Source organism: Suricata suricatta, chromosome 4 (assembly GCF_006229205.1).
Source record: "Suricata suricatta isolate VVHF042 chromosome 4, meerkat_22Aug2017_6uvM2_HiC, whole genome shotgun sequence".
Taxonomy (NCBI): Eukaryota; Metazoa; Chordata; class Mammalia; order Carnivora; family Herpestidae; genus Suricata; species Suricata suricatta.
Window position 1 is genome coordinate 142860968 of NC_043703.1, and position 16413 is coordinate 142877380.

At 51.8% G+C, this 16413-nt stretch overlaps 1 protein-coding gene across 2 annotated transcripts in view; it reads right to left on the bottom strand.

The window, feature by feature from the left end:
- Positions 1 to 414: 414 nt before the first annotated feature.
- The window catches only part of TOGARAM2 (TOG array regulator of axonemal microtubules 2), a 49797-nt gene continuing 33798 nt past the window's right edge, over positions 415 to 16413 (bottom strand). The window contains exons 14-19 of one of the 2 annotated variants that reach the window (XM_029936324.1): positions 15311 to 15428; positions 14842 to 14936; positions 13155 to 13347; positions 12105 to 12321; positions 5329 to 5415; positions 415 to 897 (exon numbers count right to left, since the gene is read on the bottom strand). In XM_029936324.1, the coding sequence (XP_029792184.1) occupies positions 641 to 897; positions 5329 to 5415; positions 12105 to 12321; positions 13155 to 13347; positions 14842 to 14936; positions 15311 to 15428 (967 nt within the window). In that variant the 3' untranslated portion in view covers positions 415 to 640. Of the gene's footprint in view, positions 898 to 5328; positions 5416 to 12104; positions 12322 to 13154; positions 13348 to 14841; positions 14937 to 15310; positions 15429 to 16413 lie in introns of those variants that run through there. The other variant, XM_029936325.1, reaches the window with a different exon arrangement.

The window sequence follows — 16413 nt, forward strand, 5'->3', positions numbered from 1 at the left end:
AATAAATAAATGAAGGAATAAACATAAGGAAGGAAGGAAGGAAGGAAGGAAGGAAGGAAGGAAGGAAGGAAGGAAGGAAGGAAGGAAGGGAGAAAAAGAAGGCTCCCACAGGGTCAGGATGACCCTGGAGATGTCTGCCCTACTCACCTCAAATCAGGCTTATAACGAATGGACTGGGTTTAAATGACCAACTCGGTCTCTGGGTTCAGGAAGACTTGTCCAGCCTGTCACAGACAGGGGGCCGTGCCCAAACCTGTCTGCAGCACATGGGTCTGTCCAACCCTCTTTCTCCCTGACTCCTCGTTCCCATGTCATCTGCAGCTGATTTTGCTGTTGTCTTGTTTTCTTTGTCACAAGCCTAGTTATTGAAAAATCCTCTGAGGTTAAAAAAAAGCACACGATAATAAAACCTTAGAAAAATAAATACTTCCTTTATTCCTACTTCAAAATATACTATGTGCATCTGGAACTCTAAGAGGAAGTTGACGAAGAGACTGTTCCATCATAAAAATAAAGTAAGATAAAAAATTATGACTGTCCATTTCAGATCCGTCTTTAACCCAGTTGAAGGGGGCACGAGCTGCCAGCCATCTCGGTATCAGATGCCATCCCTCTGTCAGTGACACTGGTAGGAGCTGTCTCACCGGGATTCTGTGTCTAAGAGTTCCTGGAGCGTTTGGAGGACTTGCTTTGGCTGGCGAGCGGCCAGGTCCTGCAGCCGGGCACCCATCTGTTCCTGGAGGTTCCTGGACAGCCGGCACACCGCCTCGCGGACGTTCCCACCGTGCCCGGGCAGGACGCCGTTCCCCGTCATGTTGTTCAGGAAATACCAGAGGACCGGAAGGACCTGGCGCTCCACGGCCTGGGGCTTTTGGGGATAGACAGAGGCCACTAGCACTGTCAGACAGAAAACAGGGAGAGTTACTTAAGGCAGGCTCTCCTACCCTCTCTCTCTCTCTCTCCCTGGCCTCTCTTAGGACACCAATTCTATCCTCCAAAGGCCAGGCAGCCCAGAAGAGCCAACAGACACATGACCCAGGGCTCAGGACACCTTGGGGGGCCCCTGGAAATGTCCTGATTTCTTGAAAATCCAGAAAAAATATATGAAGATAGCCAGCCCAATTTATATTCATGTTTAGACTGGCCAGTTGTAAAATACAATTTTTAACTTTTTTTTTTTTTAATGGAGGAATGAGTATACAAAAGCAAAACTCAGAGCCTATGATCCCTGCAGCCCAGGGGAGAGGAAAGAGCAGACACGGCTGGACTGGGACCCTGCCTCTGCTCTTTACTAGCTGTGTGAGCCGGAGAAAGCCACCCAACCATGCTGAGGCTGTTCCCCAATCTAAGGATACTAATCCTGAGCCAAACTCTTGAGACTGTTGGAGCCTAGATAATAAATGTCCGTGAAGTGCTCAGGTAGATAGGCAGGTGACATGGTAGCAGTACTAGTATTGCTTCAATCCACACTCCCACCTCTGTGACTTCACACAAACAAACTTGTACCAGGGAGGAAAGCCAACACTCTCTCAACTGAAGCCTTCTGAAACGTAAAACAGCCAGCGGGAGACAAGCCCAGCATGGCCGCCTCAGTGTCTGGATTCCAAACCTCATGTAAGACCAGCAGTGATCCGGGGGGCCTGAATGTGCTTTGTCAGCCACCAAGCTCCGCACAGACACTTAATTCAGTGAGGAACCCTCAAAATCTGGTTATTCCAGGCTCTCTACCTTTTTAAATCCCCAGGAAACCCAGAAGCAGGATATTCCTGCCAGCAAGTCCTCTGTCACCTAGTAAAGGCCAGGGTCAAACCCACCTCAAGAGCTACCCCAAGTCACTTCAGGGCCAGCACTCGAGCCATCAGCCGTGGCCATTACCCTGAGCGCATTCGTGCTAACAATGCTTGCTCTACACAGTCAGCACAGTCCGCCTGTCGTCTTGCCAAAGGAGAATGCTGGTGAGGGCAAACGAGGTTGAGAGAAGCACTTTACTTATTTATGGAGCAAAGAAACTGGAAAGTTCCCTGGGCTGAGACACACCCAGAGCGCACTAAAGAAAACCGGTAATCCTCACTAGCCACCTATACTGAACAAGTATAACTCAATGTCTTCCTAAACCTCCACACCTGGGAACCTAACATTGCCTGAGTCCTGAGTCTGCGGCTCAGAGCTTTGCAGTCTGACTCCGTTTTGTCACCATACCTCAATAGGCAGGACACCAGCCCATCTCACAGAGGAGGAAGCCAACACTCAGCCTCAGGGAGCCTGCCCAAGGCCACACAGCTAATAAGGGCAGAGGGCAGAGGCCAAGCCTGCCTTGGCTCCAAAGCTGATGCTCTTCACCACTTGCTGTCCCCATCCTCCTGGGGTTCCACATTTCAGAGGCTGGTGTGTTTTGTTTCATTCTTAGTGAAACCTCCAGTTTGTCCTTCCTTCACCAGCTTAACACCATTCAACACCCTAGGATATTTTCCATGGGGCCCCTCTGACTCCAGAGCCAGCCTCGGACAACAGGGGACCAGAGAAGACGAGCTGGCCTCCTGGGCTCGGCCTGACACTCTAGCCACACCATTTCCCATCGGCTTTCAGGCCACACCCTCAGGGCTCCTGCACCCCACACTGTGGGACCTCCTAGGGGCTCCCCAGTGTCACAGAGCCTAGAAATAAAGGTGGTCCTCATTCCCAGGCAAGGCAGGATGGCACCCAGTGAGTCAGCCCAGCCACATTGGGGGTGAGCAGCCTCATAAAGAGAGATGGGAGCTAGAGACAGTCTTCGAAGCTAGAGACAGGCTGCGAAGGAGATCACAGTTAACAGGAAAGCCACTGGGGCAGCCCCAAGGTAGGGGGAGGTTAGGAAGGGCAAGGGAGAGATAGGAGGGGTGGGGTGGCCAGAGCACACTAAAGAAAACCGGTAATCCTCACTAGCCACCTATACTAGTATAACTCAATGTCTTCCTAAACCTCCACAATCTCACCTGCAAGCAGAGAAGAGATCGATCCCAAGAACCAGGCCCACACAGGGCTCCCCTGTGCCCACCCAAGGGTGAGGGGTTCACCTGCCCCTAACCTGCCACATGTCACCCAGCCCTGGCCCTGCACGCTACACTTACACCTGACCTCTGTCCCTCCCGGTAGGGAGGCCTTCATGGCTGGGCCCAGGAAGCTCACTTCCGCAGTCAGGCCCTCGTTCCTCGGGCACGGGAGGTGGAGGTCACCTGGCTAACAGCGGTAGGCCTCTCAAGCTGGCAGGGGCAGCAATGACCCTTCTGGGAGTCATTATGGGGAAGAAAACCCCATTAAATTTGAGCTTAAAAGGCAGCTGAAGTAATTAGCAAAAGATTTACTCCTGTTAAGCTGTGCTATTATTAGTCCACACCGTGTGTCCGTTGAAATTTCCTTCTCTGTTCCTGGCTGGGCCCCACTTAACAGAAATGCTGTGTAGAAACTCTTGCTTTTGAGGTCTCTTGGAGACAGATGGAAAATATTTACAATTAAATGGAGAATCTGCTGTGAGGCGGCCATCCGCCTCTGGGGCCCATGCATCACTCATACAAGGGCAGGTAAGGGTTTCACTCAGAGAATGTTGAGCAACAGAACAGGGTTCCGTGGCTGGTACCCAGGTGGCCTCAGTTAGTGGGCTCCTGGGCATCCATGGCTGGATGGAAGGTAAGGGTCCACTCCAGGGACACTAGCAGGGTGAAGAGCAAGATAGGGCAGTGGAGAGAACGAATGACATCCTCAGGCAGGCAACATGCGCTGAGCACCCCCAATGAAGACTAGGGGCTGGCACAGGGTGGGACATGCTCCTGAGAGATTCCTGAAACTCAGGCAGGGGGGAATAGGGAGAGAAGGGACACAGAGGTTGATGCCAGAACCAGGTCAGCACCACCCAGGTGGAGGAAGAAGGGTAGAGCAGGGCCTTGCAGGCCGGGAGCCACATGTGGGCTGGACAGGGCAGAGGATGGGAGATCAGCCTGGCAAGGTGGGGGGTGGGCCATGCTGGTGCCCAGAGGGCAAAGGCAGGGGCCACTCACGGACAGGAGACACAGCACAGAGGCTGCACAGCCAGGCTCCTGGGCACAAAGCCCGGATTACTCTCCAAGGGACCTTGGGCATGTAACCTGTCTGAGTTCCTTTCCATACTTCTGCAAAAGGGATAACCATGGAACCTAGAGCCTCCTTATGAGGTTGTTAGGAGGATTCCATGATTCGTCACATCTAATTGGGGGAGGGGAGAGCCTGGAAGGCCACTCCAGGGAGCTTCAACACTATCCTGAAGACAGTCCACACAACGATTCAAACACGGGGGCAGCACAACCTGTCTGCATTTTAGAGTTGGGACGCTCAAAGGTCTGGAGAACAGAGCCCTTCAGCCTCCTTCCCAAGAAGGTGGGGGAGGCTTTGGACAAGCATTAAAGACTATAAAACCAAGTTAAAAACCCTGCTCAAGACCACAATCTGAGTGTGGCAAGTGGGTCTGTATGACCACAAAGCCTAGGTCCTCCCTCGGCTGCCTCCTCACATGCCACAGGAGGTTTCAGACCCGGAATGGAATAGCTCAGACTCAAAGGAGACGCTGCCTAGGAGCAAAGCTCTCCTCAGCCAAAGCTTGACCACAGCAGAGCAGACGCAGGCCGAGGCCCCAGCCCCCCATGTGACACAGTCCCTGGCACCCGGTGAAGGCGTCAAAGAGGGTTGAAATCCAGCCTGTGCTCTGCTTCCCAGGCTGTGCGACAATGCTAATTCTCGCGACAGTGCTGCCGCTGACCACGCCATGCACCCAGGACGCAAGATCTACCCAAAAGAGGTGGGGTATTTTTTTTTTCTGATTCACACAAAGGCACCCTATGGGTTAGTGGATGTCCTGTTTGCAAAGAAGAAATGCATAATAAAGTAAAAATATTTTTTTAATGTTAATTTCTGAGAGAGACTGAGTAAGAGAGGGGGAGGGAGATGCACACAGAATCCAAAGCAGGCTCCAGGCTCTGAGCTTCAGCACAGAGCCCAGCACGGGGCTCGAACTCACAAGCTGTGAGATCATGACCTGAGCCGATGTCAGACGCTTAACAGATTGAGCCACCCGGGCACCCCATAATAGTGTCTTAAGAGCTATTTTGTTTATGTACAAACCTGCCCCACTACAGCCAAAGATGAAGATTATCTTTGGATAATGCAGGAATTATTTATAAAAAGCAGACTATCAATTTTTTTTAAAGATCTGTGAGGCTTATGTGATTATGTGGAGGTCTAAGATAGTGGGCGGCTCTACATGCCAGGGGAGAAGAAGAGATGGACTGGAAGGCTAGGGTGAGGAGCTGTGGGGACACTCACCAGACAGACGCTCTGTGACATCAAGCACTGCGCGGCCACTCAGGAAGCGCACCCGCCCAGCACATGCTTGGAGGAGGCAAAGGTTATCTGGAAGAGAAGGAGAGGGTCGGTGGCCGTGACACTGGGGCCGGTTCAGTGCCGTTCAGTTCCAGGTACCTGCAACACCCACCTGGGGAAAGAGGCCCGTTGGGGGGGCTGAATTAAATGTTCCAAGTCACGATGGGGTGTTCAGGGAGGAGTGAACGACCTGGCAGAGGTACGCTGGCTTCCCAATGAGGCTTCATTGACTCCCACAAATACGGTTCCTATTCTCTGTGCTTCCCTAAAATTGAGTTTGGGGGCAAACCCAGCCCCGAGCAAACCAGGACGGTTGGTCACCCCAGCAGGAGCAGAAGCATCTGTCTGGCTCTAGTTGGGTCAGAGGAGGGATTGTGCGAGGAGGGGGGCATGTATTAGCTCTCGATTCTGTATCTATGACCTCCCTGTGTGAGACGCAGGCCCAGATGGCATACTTGTACCGACAGCAGTTTATTATCCTCCACGTGCCCCAAACCACTTTTCAGGAGGTTTAGGGGAAAGAGGGAATTTTCTAACCTCTTTTTTTAAATCATCTCAGCACCCCCACATCCAGACCCAGGAACCAGCTCTCGCTGCTACCCAGCCACGCTCAGGGTGGGGCCCGAGGACTGGGCACATCCCCATCCAGCTGTTGAAGGAGTGTTTATTAGAATGAACCACTAAAGGTGAAACCACAGGCAGCTACGGGGGGGGGGGGATGTTTTGGGGATGAAGAAGGCCTCTGGCGCTCCTTGATGGTATTTCTAAAGCCAACTCCGGCGGGATCCCACAGGTGCTGAATTTAGAAACTGCTCATTCTTCCCCACTCTGGCTGACGTCTCCTGGTTTCTCAAACCATTAAATGTGAAGTCCTGGACTCCTCACAAAGACGCCAGGCCGAGGGAAGTAGCCCTATGCCTGAGAAAGGCGTGCTCACATAGGAAATGCATGCCCTGCTCCCAGCAGTGTGCTACCTGGTCAGTCCCAGGATACCCCCGGGGGAGGGAGCGCAAAGAACAAAACACACTCTTCAGGGGTGTGGCCGCGGGCCTGCCTGCACCTGTCACAGAGGCTGTGTGGGTGTTACCACAGGTGCCCCCAGAGGGTAGGTCCTGGGATCCCAGGGGCTGACCTGCTCAAGGCCAGATTTCTCGTAGCAGGGGACAGAGATTAGAGACCCACTGGAGGCAGTCCTTCCAGGCAAGCTCCACCTTCCCTGAGTCCCTTAAATACCTCAGCATCCCCCTGGGTGTGCAGAGCTTTGCTTTTCCCATCAGGCAACAATTCTAGCTAAGAGCTCATTCCCGCTTCCCTTGCTGCCCTCCCGACAGCTCGAAGCAGCACAGAGGAGATGTACGCATGAACATCATCCACATCCCTGCTACTCGTAAAAGCTCCATCCATAAGGCAAGAGTCTTTAAAATCATTTGTTCTGGGAAATGAAAGAGACGCCAGCCTCTAGGACATTGCAGTTAGTGAGAAGCGGTCTCAGGGCCACTTGGTCAACCTGCAGTTGTGTAAGCGTAGGTTTTTATATCAATGTCATCGGCATTGTTTTTCTTCCAGGTTCTTCTATTTGTTTCAGCCCCATCATTAGCCATGAGCTGACCTCCAGGGGCAAGGACTTCTGCCTCCTTGCTCTCCCCTAACAATACTTGGTCCGGGACATTTTCTGGACACAGACAGACCGCTCCCTCCTGGTGCCTGACACGACCTCCCAGAGCCAGAGAGAAGGACTTGGGGGAATACTAGAAAATCACATCCAGCAGACAGATAACGCTCCCATGTGCCTGACACACAACAGGTGCCCAATAAGTGCTCCAGGACCACAGGGAGTGCTAAAGCACTGAGCATGCCCGAAGTGGTTAATAAGCCCGGAGCACCACACCTGAGCTGGTCTGTCTTCCTCTGTCTGCTTCTGTAGTGATGGCTCACTATCCAGGTCACACCCAGGTTTATTGAGAGGCAGGAAAATATATGGTGAAGGGTGTGAGCTCTGGTCCAGGTCGCCTGAACTGAATCCTGGCTTTTCCATGTTTCTCTATATTAACACTGGACAAAATCTCATACACTTCAGTTTATTCAGCCATAAAAGGAGAATATCTTCCTCTTAGAGCGGCTGTCACGTTATGATACTTAGGATAGTGCCCTGAGCATATAATTACTATGTAAGGATCAGCTATTACTGCTAGTGTTACTATTATTACCTGAAAATGCTCCAAAAGCCCAGCAATCTGAATGGTGGAGAGACCATTAAGAGGCTGGAATCCAACTTCCGAAACCTTAAAAAAAGTCCATGCTCCATTAGCCAGGGCTCTTCATAGGCTCCTGTTCTACGCCACAAGGAAGCCACGGCTGGCCTTGGCACTGCCTCTATAAAAGAGCAAGCAGGGCCAGGCAGCCTAGAGAAAACAGCGGCAGGCTGGCAGCTCACCTACCCTGTCCTCCCTGCAAGGGGGCGGAGGTCTACGGGGCCTCCCACCTGTCCCCTACAGCTAAGCCCTAAGCACACCAGGCCATGTCATCCTCAGGCTACTGGGGGGCCTGAGAACTGTTTTTAAAGCATAAAAAGTATGGTAGCATGGACAGGGACAGCAAAGAAACTGGAGTCAAACTGGACTCCCAACAATAAGCCCAGGACTCCATGAACATGATGTGTCACAAGCCACCCAAGCTAGGGGCGTTCAATACAGGAAAAGTGGGAAGAAAAACCCAAGCTGTGGTCCAGCATGTGACAGACCTATTAAAAATGACTACAGGGGCGCCTGTGTGGCTCAGTCGGTTGAGCGTCTGACTTCAGCTCAGGTCATGATCTCACAGTTTATGGGTTTAAGCCCCGCCTTGGGCTCTGCACCGACAATGCAAAGCCTGCTTGGGATTCTCTCTCTTCCTCTCTCTCTGTTCCTCCCTAACTTGTGTTCTCTCTCTCTCTCAAAATAAATAACTAAAAACGTAATAAAAAATAATTTTTTAAAAACGTGACTCCAGTGTGTAATCATATGCAAATGCTCACGCTCTGCTTTTTTTTAAATGTGTAATATGATCATGACTCTGCACAAATACACACAGGCAAAAAAAATCTAAAATGAAAAATGCCAAATGTTAATAATGGTCTCTTCCAGGGTGCCTGGGTGGCCCAGTCAGTTAGGCGTCAGACTCCTGATTTCAACTCAGGTTATGATCTCACAAACCAGGAGATTGAGCCCCGTGTCAGGCCCCACGTCAGGCTCCGTGCTGACAGGAAGAAGCCTGCTTAGGATTCTCGCTCCTTCTCTCTCAGTCCCTCTCCACATCCCAATAAACAAACTTTAAAAAATAATTTTTAAATAATTGTCTCTTCCAAAAATTGAGACTAAGGGTGAAAGTTTTTTCCTTTCAGATGCTTGTATTTTCCATTTTCTCAACAGTTAATAAGTATGACTTTTACATGATGGAAAGCAAACTTCATATTTTTAAGTCAAGTAGGAAGACTGCATGATAGCATGGAAAACTGGATAGTTAAATGAAAGAAGCAAAGTCTAAACTCTGTTTACGTTACAATCTCTAACAAGGGAAATCTGTACACATGTAGACAAGAAAACGGGTTTTAAGCATATGCAGTATTAGAGGGTCCCCATGGATGAGTTTCTAAATTCCTTTAACAATACCACCTTGGTCGTATGCTTATAAAAGGTAAAGAATTTAGTCAGAAGAGCAAGATAGGAAAAGTAGATTGGAAGCTGTCCCATTTCTGAGCTTATCTGCTCTCGCCAGCACTGGCCTGGGGCTACGCTAATCAAGAGAACTCCTTTTGATGCTCAGTCTGACCAGGAGGGGGGTGGCTGTCAGCAGCCTGATGTTTTAATTAGTGAAGTTTCTGTCCCAGGGCCCAGGGACAAAACCAGCTAGTGTGTTCCGGAGCTGCCTTGATCTCCAGAATAACCCCAGGCTCCTTCCGGCAGTGACAAGGGGCAGAAGTCAGAGAGCAAGGTGCCCACATGTCTCCTTCCTCACCACCCCCCAGAAAGGGGACATGGGCAGAAATCCCCACCTGCTCTGTCAACCACTGCACCACCAGCCCCATACACTTGCGGGGAAAACCAAGGAACTGGAAAAGATGTGGGAGCTGTTGAGTCAACGTACCACTGAATTCCAGAATCAAGAGGGATCTTAAAAAGTTGCCTAAGAAGGCCAACCTCCCGACTTGGCTGTGCCATCTGGACTTGGTGCCAGAAGACGGACTACCCTGGCTGTGATTTTGTTCCCTTGCCCCCTGTTGAGTGGGAAACAAACCATAACATGCTGAGCCATTCCTTTGCGACGCTCCACATTTAAGTACTTCACAGCATTTCGCGGTTCCTCTGCAGCCTGGAGCCCAGAATCCCTTGTGGGGCTGGGGGGAGAGGTGACACCAGCTTGGGAAAAAGTTCTCTCTGCTCAAAGGACCCTAAGCCACTTCCAGAAGGGGCCTCGGGATGCTAACGGTCAACCGGAGCCACCAGGCTCCACCTGCGTGACATGGGTAGGAAGATTTACACCTCTCCTCTTCTGCCACTCCTGCCCCAATCCCCTGGGGCAGTGGGAAGTTTAATCATTTGCATCCATTTTTCCCTCTGCAGGCCAGATTCAGACCACTTCTGCCCTTTCTGGATAGAGAAATCAGCGAGTTAAAAAACACTTCCCAAACCAAGGCTGCTCATTGGGCTGTGAGTCTGGCTCACAGCAGAGCCACATGGCCCCGAGAGCCACAGCTGCACCTGCTCTAAATAACCTGGAGCCAAGACCCTGTACTTCACCCTTTGGGCCCCACCGGAGCTTGTTGCCAGGGGTTTACTGGGCTCCGTCCAACTCTTTGTGGCAACGACATCCCGTTCCTAACACTGACCTAAAGATTAGAGAGGAAAATAGTGCCTTTCACGCTTGCCTCCGTTCTCCTCCCATCAGATCCTCTCCCTGATGAGCCAGAGGGAATATCGCCAACTATTTCCAAGGAGACCCTGTCACAGGAGGAAAGGACAACTATAGGCATCTTTCCTGGAAGCTGCAACCCGCCTCAAGGTGTGGTCAGATCACAAAAGCAAGCCACCTCCAGGCCCCCTTTCCAGGGTGTTCTGCCCGAGTGGGTAGAGGAGGGCCTCAGGTAGAGAAGGCCTGAGTCTTATGACAATGGGAGACACCAGATTCTGCAGCCCAGAGTCCCAAAGCTCTAGCATGTTCCAGGAGGATGGCCCAAGGGCAGAGTGGAAACAGCAGCACCTGGAGAGGAAACGGTTAAAGCTCCTCTCCGCAGACAAGGGGGCTTAGCTTCTTCAAATAGCAAAAGCCTATTTTGCTTGGTGCAGGTTTTCCCAATAAATCCAGGGCCCACAGTGATTTACCAAGAGCCTTGGTTATTGGCAACAGCAATCTCACTTACCCAGAGCGGTGCTGTGAACAAGCCATAATTTAAAGCTGGATTTATATTGTTTGTTCTACAGCAACAAACTCAGCAAATCATAAATTCCCTTTGAGATGAAGAGAGGAAATTGACAGTATTTATGAACTCAAGAGGCAGAGAAGGGCCTGACCAGGCCTTTGATTTGTTACTAAAACTGCTTCTAGAAGCTCCAGCCAAGGACATGGCTGCTGTCCAGTCCCAGGGAGCTGGGCTCCCACAGGGTATGGGCACTGGGAGGGGAGGGGTGCCTCGCTGTGTGTCCAGCCTCCCCAGGGGGTGCCCTGTGCTCAGTGGGACATACAGCAACAAGGCTGGCGAAGGCGGTTCTCACAGCATGAGTTTCCTCACGTCGAGGCAAGACTGGTTTGTGAAAACCTTGGTTCCTCTGGTCTGCACAGGACTGTGCTCATGGGCTACGTCGCGCACACACACCTGCACTTCAGTCTGTGTCCTAGGCATACCCAATATCACCTTCTAATCATCTGTGAAAGGCATAGAGAACAGAAGTGGATGTGCCCAAAATTCTACTTAATGTTGGTGAAACAAGATGCGTTAGTGTGAAGCACACAGAAACTAAGGAGCTCTTGCCTTTCCAGATGTCTCTCCCACTGCTTCCTCCCCTTTCCCTTTTCATCCCACCCCCAACCTCCACTCCCCCTTCACCTTTACCCCTCACCCGCTAAATTCCTCCTGCCCTGAGCTCTGGCCACAAACAGTCTTCCTCAAAGTCAACGCTTGTCCACTCCATGCTCAAAACCCAATGGGATCCCAGCCTGACTCCCGTACCAGACAATCACGGTGGCCCACCTGCGCCCATGTATGCATCTACTTTGTCCTCCCCAGCAGACTTGCTCTGCTCTCTCACCGCATCCTGCCTGGCCTCATACAAGCCACACTCACTATTAACCATCTCTACACTCTTTCCAGCTTCCTCCTGGCAATCCCGACCTATTTTTCCTTCCAGGCCTTGTTGGCTCAATCACTTCAGTGCTGAGTGACCCTGGCTGAATCATTTCTGTCACATGTACTATAAGGAGGCAAGACTAGATCATCTCCTCATCTTCTCCACTCCTACCATCTAGGACACTCAGGTGCATGTGATAAGGAAAAGCCTGCCAACCAGGTCCTGGGCTGACCACCCCTGTCCTATGCAGCCTCCAGGGAAACATTTGGCCCAAGGGCCCCCAGTGCCTGTCAGCACTCTGCTGATTCCCAGCAAGAAGGGCGAGCCCACCCTGGGGAGGGCTCAGGGAGCGAGCCCGCTGCCTACTGGAGCCAAGCAGGGCTGTGGCAGGAGGCTCACCCAGGCTCTCAATCATGGCATCCAGCGCAGCCACCGCAGCGGTATAGATCCCCAAGTTCTTGGAGTTGAGGTTGTCTGCAACAGCGATGATGATGGAGAGCAGCATAGGCTGTACGCTTTCTTTGAGGAGGGGGATCATCTTGGCAAGAGACTCCAGGGCCGACTGGTTCACTTTCTTGTTGGAGTCCTGAAGCCTTGGGGTGAAAGCATCAAACACCTATTGAGAGAACAGAAACCAAGAGCCCATGGGAACCCAGGCTGGGCAAGGAGACCCACAACCCAACCACCCACCCTTGGCAGGAATTCCTCCTGGCTTCCTGGTCATCCAAACTACACCAGAACATTCTGAGCAATGAGGAGCTCACGTCCTCAAAAGGGAAAAGGGGCAGTGGGAGTACTTATTGCGTCAAAGCATCTAGAGCATCTCGTTGGGGACCCCGCACTCTCATGGAATGATCTGAACCCATGAGGCATGAGTTTCCATCCTCAGTTTACCATTAAAAACAAAACAAAATATGAGGCAGAAAGAGGTTCACTGACTTGCCCCAGGTCACACAGCGAGGCTGCTGACTTCAAGCCTGTGCCCTAACTACTCTGCTACATGGCTTGACCATCAGCAGCCTCAGTCCCAGAAGAAGCAAACATCTGCCCCCGTTTCCAGCCTGTGAAAGGCCTGCACTTGCTCCTAACCCACCTGTCCCACAATCCTGGCCAGTCCCCTGGCCAACCACATACTCTGCCCCCAAAACATCATGTGCCTGGTAGACCAGGAGCAGCCTTCAGCCGTGGCATCCTCAACCTCTACCCTCCCCCCGCCCACAAATCTGCTAGAAGGATGAAAGATGCCCCCGACATCTCTGACTGGTCCCAAGGGGCCTGGCAAGAGGTGACCCACAGAGTTACCAAGGCAACAGAATAGTAGGTGCTTCTTGGTCTCCCCTTACCCTGAGGGGTCTGGCACCATGTCAAACCCTGTCCCAGGTTTCCCAAATTGAATCTGCACCCACAAGGGAGAGACAGGTGGGAGGGGAGGGGAGAGGCAGCTCTCACCTGGACCAGATTGGCGGCGATGAGCTCTGGCTCAGCCTGGCAGTGCTGGAGGAGCTGACCCACGCCCTCCATCCGAGATTGGTATTCTTTGGCCTCCAGCAACCGCGTCAGCTCCCGAAGCCGCTCTGCCACCTCCGGGCCGCCGTGCATGGAGGACCGTAGCCCTGCCAGCCGAGGGCCATTGGAACTGAGCCTACACAGAAGGAACTTCTGACCTGGGCAAGCCCCACAGGATGGATGCACCTCTCATCCTAGGCCCCTCCCCCAGACAGGTGGGACTGATACAGGAGTGTCACCTGCAGCCTAGTCCACCCCCAGCTTTCCACCTGCTGCTTGAGGACACTGGCCTCAGGATCCTGGAAATCCCTTTTCTTCAGAAGACAACAACCGGGTTGCCTAGAGCCCTATCCTTTGTCAAAACACAGGGCTCTCTCTTCCTGACTTTCTTTCTCTTTTCAAAAAACATGTGAAGAAGGGGGGATGGGTATCAGAGGGAGAAGTGGGAGTCCACAAAAGAATGACCGCACATTTCATGTAAGTGTGAGGAAAGGCCTTGCCATGTGCCTGTATCCTGAGTCCTGGTGGCCTAGGCCCTGCCCTTCTCCAGGGACCAAGGAAACGTTAAGATGCCCTGTTCTCCTACACTGGGGAACACGTACCTATCATATCCCCTGACCCAATCCAGCCAGTATGAGAGCAGTTCCCAACAAGACCTCCTATCCCTCACCCCAGCTCAGAACCCGGCTCTTTGAGCTCATGCCCTACACCCGAGTCTCCTCTGACAGAGCCCAACATCATCCATTATGTCATTCAGTCCTGCACGCCATGCTGTTTGCCCACTGAGTGCCAAAAACTATACTGGGCCCTGAGAAGGGGCCCTGACATGCTCCTGCCTTAAGGAGCTCACAGACAGGTAAGTCAACCGGTGGACAGAGTAGTGAAGAACAGAGGGCACAGAGTGTCAGAGCCTTGGGGAGATGGTGAATCTTGTGGGATCTCACAGAATAAATAGGCATGTTCTAGGTGCAGGTGGCTCAGCATAAGCAAAGAAAGGCACAGTAGGAGAGAGAGAGGTGGGGAAGGGGGAGGGCAGCGAACATGAGCTGCTCTGGTCTGGCTGAGAGACCATGTGTGGGAAAGAGCAGGAAGCTAATCTTAAAGAGATGGCAGGGGCTTTCCTGGGCACCTGCCAAGGAGTTCAGATATGATCCCTCCAGGACACCGCAGGAGAAGTTTGACTTTCAGGCACATCGGTGATGAGGGTTTGGTTTCTGGCTCCTCCCAGCACCCACACTCCAGCCTCTCTGCCCATTCCCTCTCATCTACCTTCCTTCTAGCTCTGCCTCTAAATTTGTCCCAGGCTGGGCACCCTGATGGCAAAAGGGTGTGCTGCTCTAAGTGGGTGGAGAAACGTGGAGCTCACACGGATGGCCTGGCCAGCACACGTCCCGCCTGTACGAGTGGAAATGGCACCCACTCGGCAAGGCTACAGGGACAAACTTCTACTGACAAGTGCTTCCAATCCCAGGATAGTGGTTTCCTTGAGATTTGGGTGGGGGAATGCCTCCTATGAGTTCTCCCATGAGGGCTGCAGACCCAGGCAGGTCTCCACCTGGCCCAGGGCAAGCAGGACGTCTGTGTTGTCAGCCTTGCATGCAGAGCCCCAGAGACACAGCGGCAGACATACCCATCCTCACTGGGCAGCCCGTTCTCACACAGCACCAGACTCCTTGACACCTTGCGGCCCTTGGCAGATGGAAGTCCATCATTATCTTCTATTCCCTTGAAAAATGTACACAGGACATGAGCCAAAGGGGCGGCCCCCTGGGGAACTGCCAGCCACTCTAGCCTAGACCATAATGAAAGGAATAACCCCTTTCCCATGGCAAAGCTGTGGAGGGCACAGCTGAGCCTTTCGGAGCCCTGGTAGTCAGGGCAGGGGTCAAGATCCCCATTGAACAGGAGACAGTGTAGATGCCCAGAGGCTCAAGGGACACAGGCAGAGATGAGCAGAACCAGGTCCAAACACAGAGGAAGGAAATCACATTTATCCCACTGGCAGGAGTTGTGGGTGAAATGGAAGCCTCTGGAATGCACACTCGCCTCACGGGCTCAGCTCTGGTCTCCACCTCAACCTGCGGATGCCACCAACTCACCCGCTGCTTAATGGCAGCCATGACCTTCCGCAGGTCATGGGACGGGAGGCTCTGCTTCAGAAATGCATCAAACTTCGTGTTCGACATTAAGATATTCACCATCTTCCGGCCATAAAACCTGCCACAGGAGAAAGAAAGGGGTGAAGAAATAGTCATAGAAATGCATCATAAATCTGCGTTACAGATTACATAAGTTTTCTAATTGTAGTAACAGAGTTTTTAATACTTTTGCTAAGTAAGACAGTTAAAAACTAGGTTCATAAAAGAATAAATATCACCCAAAGCCCCATTACCAAGAGAAAACTACTATTAAATTTTTACATATTTCCTTATAGTCTTTTTGACGCATGTACATTTTTGTTGCTATCAGAATGTATGTACAACTTGCCTCTGGCTTTTTTCGCTTTATCATTAATCATCTTCCTATGTCATCCTTTTTAGTGCATTCATAATATTCCATTAGATGACTATATGGAAACATACTTAACTTTTTCTAATGTGGGGCATCTAGAAGTCTGAGGAAGGGCGCAGTGGGGCAGTGCGGGAGGAAGCGGTCAGCTCTACCTGGTGAACAGTAGTGGGTGGGGGAGGGAATCAAGGAAGACTTCACAGAAGAGGTGAACCTTAGGTCAGGACACAAAAGATGAGTAGGAGCTCACAAGTGAGATGGATTAGGGAGTAAGAGGGCAGTGGTGGGGCATCAGTCTGGGGTCCTTTATACAGTCTGACACGTCATCAGCCATGTGGTTGGGAAACAGCGGGCAGGACCTGGACACAGGATAGAAAGTGGAGAAGGTACGACCCAGTTTCTGGAAATGTGAAGGAGATGGGCTTTAACCTGCAGAGGGTGGGAAGCTGAGGAATGAACAGAACTGCACTGAAGTCAGGATGTCTCTGGCAGCAGTGTGGAGGATGCATCTCTGTCGGCAAGGAGCGGGCTTGAGGGGCAGGAGACCTGCTAAGAGGCCACCGTAACAGTCCAGGCAAGAGATGACGAAGGCCTGAAATAAGGCATTAGAGTGGGAGGAGGAGGGGGTGGTCAGATTCAGGACCTGCTGAGAAAGTTGAAACTTCAGGGGGTGGGGGTGTGGGAGCTGATTGGA